This window comes from Apostichopus japonicus, chromosome 22 (assembly GCF_037975245.1).
Source record: "Apostichopus japonicus isolate 1M-3 chromosome 22, ASM3797524v1, whole genome shotgun sequence".
Classification (NCBI taxonomy): Eukaryota; Metazoa; Echinodermata; class Holothuroidea; order Aspidochirotida; family Stichopodidae; genus Apostichopus; species Apostichopus japonicus.
Window position 1 is genome coordinate 19631559 of NC_092582.1, and position 11287 is coordinate 19642845.

General features: G+C 37.7%; 1 protein-coding gene across 1 annotated transcript in view; it reads left to right on the plus strand.

The window, feature by feature from the left end:
• The window catches only part of LOC139964314 (uncharacterized), an 18847-nt gene continuing 7560 nt past the window's right edge, over positions 1-11287 (plus strand). Inside the window, exons 1-7 of the mRNA XM_071965818.1 lie at positions 1-269; positions 2930-3101; positions 4428-4610; positions 8634-8746; positions 9176-9376; positions 9475-9589; positions 11039-11149. Of these exons, the coding sequence (XP_071821919.1) occupies positions 222-269; positions 2930-3101; positions 4428-4610; positions 8634-8746; positions 9176-9376; positions 9475-9589; positions 11039-11149 (943 nt within the window). The 5' untranslated portion in view covers positions 1-221. The remainder of the gene's footprint in view (positions 270-2929; positions 3102-4427; positions 4611-8633; positions 8747-9175; positions 9377-9474; positions 9590-11038; positions 11150-11287) is intronic.

Below are 11287 nucleotides of genomic sequence, written 5' to 3' on the forward strand. Positions count from 1 at the left end.
GAAAAATTGTGACCACTGCTATTACTCAGCATTCAATGAACTGTCGTATGTATTCTTTTGTGGAGTATTGCTACCACTGGTTGGTGACTCTTCACCGGAAAGAGTTCTGAACGTTCCGTAGCCTACTTGGTAAAACTAAGAGTAAAGAGGAACGGGATTCGCAGTCTCGTAGGTGCTATGTCGGGTTTGATGCGAGCAACCGTTTCGATGCCGTTGATATAATGAGTTATGGAATGGCAAACCGCAACAGTTTTGATGTCATTTACAAGGTAAATCTTGGAAACTTTGACCGCATCAACTTGGTTAGGCTGTTGTGTAAGTTATGCGTACTGTAACTATTTACCTGTTAGTGTAGGCTACACGGGTTGCACGAACCTGGTGGGAATTATCCTACTGTAACTAAGTTAACTTGGCCTCACCTCGTTAAAATAAGCAGACCAACTACAGAAACACTGTTGCATGCCTAGACTATATACTCATGCTGAGTCATGCTGAGGCTTAGAAGGTAATACCTCTTAATCCTGTTGTATGATACACTCTGGACTGGTGGCATACTTTAAGTTCTAGCCCTACTGACTACTGTATATAGCCTAGTGAGTGGCCCATATTTCGTTGGGGCCTAAATTACATCAAGGACGCGAGTATTCTATATGAAATAAATGTAAATAAATACACCCTTTTACCATGCACACTAATGCAAATCACACAAGCGTAGAGAATGCTGCTGGCAGCAAAACCGCCCATGAAGTTTCTTTGTATTCATACTTTCAATGCTTCTTTTTACAGACATGAAGATCTGATAAGCACATAATATTCAGGAATATCTAATTAGTATTCAAATCATGTGTAGCTGGTCTGAATACAATTAGTTTAGAATCTTATAAAACAGTTTTGGTTCCTGTGAAAAAGAAACACATCATTAGTGTTGCCCAGCATTTTTCAATGCAATAGTGGATAAATTATTCCAGGTGATAATTCCTATGCAGATTTCAATTTTGCTGTTTTGTTTGATTTTACTCTCATTGCAAACAAGATCTACCCTTCCTATTTAGTACAGATTGTGTATATGATTTGCATGGCCTATAGGGCCGGGTATATTTGACTAAATCCGGGACAAGTTCTCAAGGATTTTTCTTTTGTCCCTTGGACAAACATGTCTTACCTTTTGGTTGTCCGAACAGTAAATTTTATTGTTTGAAAAATGTAGCAAAATAATACAGAATGACAAATATGTACACTGAAGGAGAGATGTGTAGGTATGGTGGACAGAAAAAGCACTTTTGGGTAGGGTGCGTCGATATATATACCCGGTATTTCCTTCATACCCACACCGACGGTATATTGAAATCTGTCATCAACGAAAAATACCAGGTATATCACACAATTTATATCAAACAAATCTTGAATACCCAGTAAAAATAATACCCTATAAAAAACTACCGACCCAGATAATACACACAAACTCGAGGAAATTCCCTCTGCTACTGTTTATCGTGTAACTTACCACCCCAAGTTTACTGTAAACATTCTGCTGCACAATCTTAGGCCTTGCACTTGTTGCTTGTACTGTACCAGACATAAGGTCAATGAAGGGACACACTGATATGTTGCCAAGCTTTCTGTACCTACTGTCAGAGAGATCAGCAAAGTTTTATCAATTATAAAACAATCCATACTAAACTAATTGATGGGATAATCTGGTCTATATCTCACTACTTTCACACTGTCACAAGGCTTTTGCGGTTCTAAGATGTCAAGTGTCTCTTACATCTGAGAATACCATTTCAAAGAAAGGAATCCCCCAAAGTTCTTTTCTAAAGACCCCTACTTGACAAATTAAAGTCATTGCCCAGTCACGTATAATAATACCCATACTTTGCTACGGCTCATCATGGAGCTAACAGCTCCATGGGCTAACTTCATCTTAGTTCTGGTTTTGCTTATAAATACCAACGCACCCTACTTTTGGGCCATGTTGGACATACCATTATTTTTGTTTTGAATTTCAGTATCTCCAATGTAATGGAGGGTGATACCAATTGATATCATTTTACTTATTTGGCATGTTTAGTTACAATGCAATACAAATTTGATGTACTTAACTAGACTCATGCTGGACAGCAGCCCAAGCTGAATTTGGTTGTCTGTCAAACAGAAATTTGGTCGTTTTGGGAACTGTTTAAAATTTTGCCTGCTCAATCTGTGATACATTAAATTGAAAAAAGGAAACACACTATAATCTATATTGCCAGAACAGTCAATTTGTATGAAACCTGCAAAAACAGTTGAGTGTGTGAAGTTGTGAACTCACTGCACTGTTAGATAACTGTTAATGGGAACCTATGGCAGTACAATATTGGTCAATTGACCTTGTAATTGCTGAGTTTTGTGATTTGCTCTTTATGTGGCTATTACTCTAACAGATAGCAGAAAAGGAAGTGGTAGTTTTGCTTTTGGTAAAGTTTATAAAGCTCCGATCATGGGTTTCGGTGTGCTGAAATTGAGCTCATTGTAGGCTGTACTACTTTGTTACTGTACTGAGTGTTAGCATACTGTACATGTACAAAAGTACTACAGCACGCACACACATACAGTAATACATTGGTTCCAGTGATAGAATAGTATACAGTGTGTTTACAGTGTACCGTTAACATTAGACATACTGCACACGTTCAGTCTTGAAAATTGTGGCACTGTAGGTCTTTCATGAGCCATACTGTACCAGTCTGTTCTGGCATTGTCTAGTAGAAAAAGGTCTGAAAAGCATAATAAATTGACCCAAATGTCACATGCATGGGGGTGGGGGTAGGAGGACACAGAGGGATGTCCCTTAATTGTGTTGCCAAAGTACAACAAAACTAAGCAAACAAATTAATCAGGGTGTAATCAAACACTCAAACCAAATTCCTGTTTCATGAATACTTTGCAGGGGTGGCTTAAGAAAGGTACCAAAGATGAACAGAAGAAGAAGGGCTTCCTCCGGTCAAGCACCAGGTGGAAGAAAAAGTTCTGCGCTCTCTGCAAGATGATGGAAAATGGCACGGACATAGCCTATTTGTGCATATTTGATAAGGAAACAAATGTTACTGAAATATCCAAGGGTAAGTTTTATCAGATAGATCTATGGTTGTGTCCAATTTGAGGCAAAATACTAACAGAAAATTGCTCAAAGCTCATCAAAAGTGCTTATAATTGAAGCATGTTGCAATTGCTGAAATATTTGGATTTAGTAATTTTCCTAAGGTTCTAAACATGAGAACTGGAAACCTTATAATTTTAGGTTTCATTTAAATTGCAGAGAGGTAAGACTTGTCAATAGTAACGGTCTCACTAAGTCTCATGAATGTCTTGAGTTGAACCCCTTGCCCTTGAAGATGAAGATGGATAATAATATTTTCGCCTGAAGCAATCCATTCCTTGATCATTAGATAAGAGTCTTCCCATTGCAAACTTGAAAAGAAAGAAAAAAAAAAGGTGAAGGGAACTGTTTACAACACTTAGGGAACTGGTGTGAAAAATGTGATTGGTTAAGCTATGATGATCTGTAATGAATGACTTTGGGACCATTAATACAAGTCTGTGTGACTGTGACATGTTACAGTAGGTGACTAGGTAAAACGCAGGTGGATTTATTTCCATTTCTTCTTGTTTTGCGATGTGATTTGTGCATAATTTGATAGTACTATTTTCGAAGTTATCACAGACTCAACTGATTATAAGCATTCTAATTTCTTGAATTATGAAATAGATGAACTTCATTAATCCAATAATCAAAGAAGACATTAACTGTATTAAAGTCATCACCATCGTTAACTTTTGACAACAAATCTATTATGGAGGCATTTAGAAACCTCAACATTATTGTTGTTTACTTACCCCATTTTCTTTGTGAAGTGAAATGTAGTTTTGATATTCCCTCAGATTGTAGGACCACAGACTTGAGTACATCAGCACGTATCATAAGTGTTTGATTGTTACTTAGATTTAGGTACAGTTCAAATCATTACATTTGTGTCATTGTCATCTAGATAGATCTAATTGAACTTGTAAATCATATTGAGCACTCAAAATGTTGAAAGCTTCTAACTTCAATTTTTGGCCAGGAACTGCTTATGACTTTGAGTTAAAATACAGTGACTGACAACAGGGTTTTATGTTTACCTTGCATATACTGTATATAATATATGATCAGAAATATCTCACTATAAGATTAACTGCTGAAAACTGCTACTGTACAGAGCTACAGTACTCGACCATGACTTTTCAGGTTTGGTATCTTGTAAACGTAACAAGATTTGTCTTAGCTTTTCTTGCGAGTTGTTCATGCTAATCATTCAGATCACATAATGTTAAGGTATTCCTGATAGCTGGAGTTACTGTACAAGGTCACCCTTTAATAATTCATTAATTTCAACTTTTCATCACAGAATTCCTGAAGCTATGGCCACATTATCGAGTATCCAAGAAGCACGATCCGTCCGGCAAGAACCACGAGTTTCAAGTGAAGACCACAGACGAGGTGACTCGTTTTATGGCTGAATCTGTGACCATGATGGATCTCTGGGTATTTTACATACAGATACAAACAAAAATGCATCCAAATTTTGCAGGTGAGCAGCAACAAAAACATAATCATCATTCTTTGTTACTTTTAATTTAAAAAATAAAACTATGAAAAAGCAACTATGAGAATTATTTATTGTTATACGTAACCGGTTCGCAGAAAACTAATTTTGTGGCCTTTCGATATTATCAGATAACTGAAAGTGGAAGTCAGGCTTTGAAAAGTACAAACATAAGAACCCTCCTTTTTGTTTTTTTTTCATTTTCTTTATTTTCATTTTCATTTTCTAGTCTGAACAAAAACTTGTAAAACAATGAAAGACTGTGTAAAGTATCAGTACCAAAGCACACAGGAACAGTCGTAAAAAATTTCAAAGAGAAAGTTTAGAGCATTCAAAATTGCCGCACAAACTTTGAATACAAAATTATCCCCTGGATTGAACCTTTCTTATTTTTACTTATATTTTTTTTATTAAAACTACTGTACATCAAGTGAATACTTCTGAAACCACTTTCGTTTTGTACAATAAGACTTTATGAGGAGAGTGTTGATTGTCCGTGTGTGGGAGCAATATGACGCTTATAACTGAACCACTCCACTTTCCGTAGCTCTAATAAGTTGTCACAGTCGCATGGTTCTCACAGTACAAACCTCGTTAAGTAATCGTGATTGTGTCAAGGGTCACCAATTACTTGATAGTGAACCATATCTTTGGCTTCAACACTTTGGTGTGATACGAAAGCGTTGTGGGCCAAAGTCTACTTGCAGGTATATATCGTGTTTAAAACAAATAAATTTCTATGGTATATCTACATCTGCAGCACTGACAACTATAATGTAACAAACTGACAATGGCATCGATCGTGTATGAATTAATCATGTCCAATAGTTGGAGATGCATGTCCTGCTATCACTACTCTACTGTATCAGACACATGTGGGAGCAAGAAAAGTTTGAAGTCCAGCTACATATTATATTCTCTCTTCGCTATGTTTGTATATACTGTATGCCTCTGCTTTTCTGTCAACCATCATTGTTGGTTGTAACAAGTTACAACTGCATGCCAGTTCACAGGTTGATGCAGTGTATTATAACTTTAAAAAATACTGTAGTGTAGAACATGTCTTCAGTATGAGTTGGCTAATATACTGTACCTGTGTATACTCTAGTTCTAAATATTATATTATAACTGAAAAAAATACTGTAGTGTAGAACATGTCTTCAGTATGAGTTGGCTAATGTACTGTACATGTGTATACTCTAGTTCTAAATATTTTATTAGACAAGATAGAAAAAGGAGAAGTAAATCCAGAAATATCAGTGGTCATTGTGAACTGATATAGAGATGCTTGCAATGACAAATCTTCCCCAAACAGTTTAGAAACTTCTAATGCCATGAGGGAGATATCACAGATCTCTTAATATTAAATGTTTCTTCACAGACAGGACTAAGACTTGAACAAGTCGAAATATATGACACCATCCAAACATATGTGTTTGAATTTTTAATGTTTTTTTGGGTTTTTTTTGTGTTAATAGAAATGTGTTTGGTAAAAACTGAATCAAAAATACTGAAGTTCTTAACAGAAACTATTTACTTGCATGGATGTCGGTACCAACACTGTTTTCATTCGCCTTAAAACTTACAAAAGGGAATAAGAATCAGATGTGAGATCTATCACTTCTGGTGGGCAGATTGACTATTAATATGGCAGTATCCTGACACGACTGTTAAATCCGGACACTTAATGCACTCCTCTCTGGTCTGTGTCCATTCTGAGTCACTACCGACTTCATCCTTCAAGTCCATTGTGAGGAAATCCTCCACTTCTGGATCACTGACCCACTTCTGGGTCACTGACCCACTTCTGGGTCACTAACTCAACTCTGGGTCACTGGCTCACCTCTGGGTCACTGACTCTCTTCTGGGTCACAACCAGCTTCTTCCTTCAAGTCTACAATTCTGAGGTAATCCTCCACTTGTGGGTCACTGACCCACTGCTTGGTCACTGACCCACCTCTGGTTCACTGACTCATCTCTGGGTCACTGGCTCACCTCTGGGTCACTGACTCACCTCTGGGTCACTACCAACTTCTTCCTATGAAGTCTACCTTTCTGAGTTAATATGTACTTTAAGCACTGATATGCATCACAAGTTCTATAAAAGGCACCAGACTTCACCAGAAAAGGCACCAGACCTTCAGAGGACAGAATAGCCTCTCCTGTGTCACTACACAAAGGCATTATGAATAATACTGTGTAGTTTACACAACAGTTTACTGTACTTTTGCAACACTGCTTTCTAGTATTTCTACAAGGGGAAACTGATAGTTTAAAATTTTCTAATGGCAATGGTACACAATTACACCTGTAGGAGAAGTGTGTTGTGGGTGTGTGTTGTGAGAAGTGGTTGATATACTGTACATGAGTAAAATTACAATCAGAGTCAGAGTCCAGTTAGGGATGTTAATGTCAGTGAAAATGCAGTTATAACTTTAAAGAAGGTTATGAAATGGAAAAAGTTTTCTTTATCATCATATGTTGTACACTCGTAGCTTTCCAATGATACCCAATTTGTGTCAAACGAAGCTTGCATCCTCAAGAATAAAAGATCAAATTTGAGGGTAATAAAAACTTTCTAAATATTGTTGTATTTACGGTAATGCCGCATGACGTCAGTCGAGGAACTCAGCTCACTTCTGGGACGCTATGTTTACATTCTTAAACGACTGAGAACCCACAACATTACAGTGCTCCATAGTCAAGACGGATTTCTACTGCAAGCTTTTCCAAAAGATGACAGAAGTCGAAGAATTTGAAAACAACTCGCTCAAAACACTACACATACACAACGTTACAAGTGCCTGTGGGCCTATACTGTTGCCAAATTACTTGTTATGACCATAGCCTAGGCCTCCTTGATACAGCAAATGATGATTTTTTTTTATGGTTACCTAATATTTTGCACAAATTTTAAAGCCAGTTTAATTTTAGAACAATCAATACTAGATCTGCAAGTTTTCTTTTGTGGTAAAACTGGCGTTGTGATTTTACGTAACAGTTGGATGATAAAATTACACGGGCTAGCCAGTAATACAACGTCTGTTAGTTAGGTCTAGACCCATGTTACCACTACTAGTACTATATGGTTGCTCTGTACAGAATGTCACATTTTCCTTGCACTGTAAGACACAAAATTCTAGAAGCTTCGCTACGAAGTAAAGTAGTAGGATCATCGACATTCGAGATAATTTAAATCATATGATGGTCTTAATAACTGTGGTTTTGTTATGCTCAACCGACCAGTTTCAGTTCAGGGTCGTCCAACCGTTCTGCTCGGGGACTTCAATCGGCAGCGACACGCCTCGGCCATCGGGATCGTTTTACAATTCTTCTGCAAGGGGCTAAATTGATAGGGAAAAACACCAATATTTTCTTCATCACCCTCGAAAACTATTTCCTCCTCTTCTTTCTCAAGAAAATAATTTTCGTCATAGCTTACGAATGTCTTATTTCCTCGGAATCGGAAGATTCGGGAGAAGACATTTTCAATTGATGAGAAGAGTGTTGTGGTTAATACATGTAGTAAACTGTATGACACCGTATCGGTAAACACAGGGAGTCGGCTTTGGCTGAAATGGTTCCTTTGATGACGTCAGATGAACTGCGGTGGACAGCTTTGCTTTTTATTACAAGTGGCAAGTCGAGAGGTCTCTAGGGAATACTTTGACAGCAAATTTCTGGCGTTTGAAGCCGTATTTACGGAAAGTTGTGCATGGGTGGTGTTGTAGTAATGTTGATAAACCATTCCAAGACATGAAATTTTTTCATTTCATAACCTCTTTAAATTAATCATTGGAATAGTAACTCCACTTTTGAGGAGAAGGAATACAGTAGGAGGAGGATGATGATGTGATTGGCGGGTGTGTTTTTCTCCTGCAAATGACTGTACTATAGCAGTCAACTCTGATATGTATAGCAAAGGTAGAGAATCTAGCTTCTGGATTGCAACAGATGTCATCCACTAACTGTGTACACTTAATAGCATTTTTACCCCACTTATTGTAGGTGAATTCTTTGAAGTTGTCCCGGTTGACTCAGACTCGGTGAGAAGGATTGGAGCTAAAGGTTCCAGATGTCTGATACATCTGTCCAAGTGGGGTCTTACCCTAGCCCTTAAGGTAAGATATATATATACCTTGTAGGAAATGGTCATTTACCAAACAGTAGCATAAATGTTTCTTAATGCTGAACAGATGATTAGATGAGCAGTTGAAGGGAGTTTCATGCAGAAAAAGCTGTCATGTTCTTATAGTGTCCCATCAAACTCACCTGTTGCAATATTTGAAGGCTGTGGGACAAAGCAGGAAACGGGTTTATAATGGATACGGTCTTATCCTTGAGTATCATTTCAATAAGTAAATAAACTATTGCATGATATTTGGTTTGAAGGTCAAGTACAGTAATATAAAACAAACAAATAATACACTGTGCATACCATCATTTAGCAAAAATCAAACTTCTCAATTGCCTATTGGTGAAAAAAAAACTGGATGATCAAAATACATATCTGGTAAAACTTCAATCTCAGTATTTTACTTTGTTTTCAGAGAACGAGGGTTGTCGTAGCCCAATGGCCTCTGAAGTGTGTTCGAGAGTTTGAAAGCTCGGAGACCGGCATGTTTTCATTTGATGCCGGCAGAAACTCACCAATGGGCCAGGCTCATTATGCATTTACAACAAGCCCTGGAGAGGATGGGAAAATGTATGACGTCCTGGACTTGTATACAACTGAAATTATGCAATCAAGGGTAGGTAGAGCAATTGTAAGAAGCAGAACATTGTATTAGCTTCAACAGGGTAAAGTCCATGTTATAGTTTCACTTTTATTGTGCTTTTTCCCTTAAAGCCCAGTGGCCCAGAGGGTTCACCGAGCTACCAAGAAGTCACAGAGGAAGAGGTCATTAAAGATTATGAGAGTCTTCGATTAGCTACTTTTGGGTTGCTTCCTGTCAAGCCACGATGTAAGAAACACAATTTTCTTTCCCTATAAACTATAAACAAAGCTATAAAAGCTATAAACAAAATAGCGATTGCTTACAAGTAGAAACATTGTGTCATTGCGATGCCAAGGAAATTGCAACTTACCTGATATGCTTTCATTCACACTTCCCCAATGTTTATGTCTACAAGTACTGGAGGAAAGGGTTCCAACTCTTAAACTGAGGTTGAATCTTTTAAAGAACTTTCCAAGATATTGAATTTTTCTCAGAAACTTGATAGGGTCTCCACAGTAAAAACTAAACTCCCTGGAGTAGTGTGCCTCACCGGTTGACTCCTTTAACTCAGTGGTGTTCTTTATATTCTACTGGCAACGACTTAAAGGATGTTTCATTCTTTCTTGTTCAATTGTAGGAAATGCTTACAGTATGTGTATACCACAGTAACATTTAAAAGCAGCTTAGTTGAGCACTAACAAACATTTTGATCCTGTTCCATGCTAAAATATCATATCAATGGAGTTCACTAGCTTGACTGTAGTCAAGTTCCATGTCCAATAGTGTTAACCAATAGTGGTTAACAGTTTGAAATTTCTGTGTTGTTTCTATCTGGTGTTTGGTGCTATTACGAGGAAGATCTCTGAACAACAAAATGTTCAAGATTGAATCCAAGTTATAATTTAATCACTTTCTCATGAAACTTGATTTGGTTGAAAACTCTAGGAGATCGTCTCAGTGTAGTCAATTATGAACCTTATTTTTAGTAATACTCGCCAGGTTTGGCAACATTGACAACCAGACTCAAAATGCTGCTGCTGTTGTGTATAATAAAGTAATTAAGTGTTTTAACTGGGTGTCATCTTTGTTGGTAGAAAGAATTCTCACATTGTAAGGGGTATAAAATCAGCACCTCTGTAGCGGTGGAGTTTGTCCGTGAAGATCGCACGATGCTACACAAACGCGACTAAATTGTACATAGCTGAATAATTACTCCATAGCATCCAGACAAAAAAAGTCATTTTCTTTGTTCTTCACAATGATTCAAATCCTGTCCTGCTTGTTATACATGCATGAATAAGGGGTTAATCAACGGTCTAGCGTGCGTTACTCACAGGATTAATGCACGATCGGGGGATAATGCAAGCGATGCACGAGGGCGGAGCCCGAGGGCATCCAGCAATAGCATTAACACCCGGAGTGCATTAATCATGTGAGTAACACACGCTAGACCGTTGATTAACCCCGTTCATTCATACACTACCATTTGTGTGGGGGAAAAATTATAAAACAAAACATTTTTGGTTACATATAACCAAAGATTTATTAAAGTGATGCCCCGTAATTTTACCGTGCGTTACTCACAGGATTAACCATGGTCAGCTGACCTGAATGGACCAATAGGATTTAGGAATCTTTATGAAGTATGAATGAATGATTGTTTTCTTTGAACTTGGTTTTTGTATTTAAACACAGCTAGAGCAAGTCAACTTCCAGCACTGCCCCCTGTGTCTTCCCGTAGTGTGGCTGTCCCCGTTCCAGTTCCTGGGAGGTCAGAATATAATCACCTACAGAGGCAACTGTCCGGTAAGATTATTAAAGTTGGTGTGATATAAACTATAACTCCTCCTTGCCCAGATCAACCCACATCATTTTCATACTGTTTCAGGTTTGATACATCATATCATGTTTGTGCGTTCACTAATCCTGTAGTTCTGGATATAA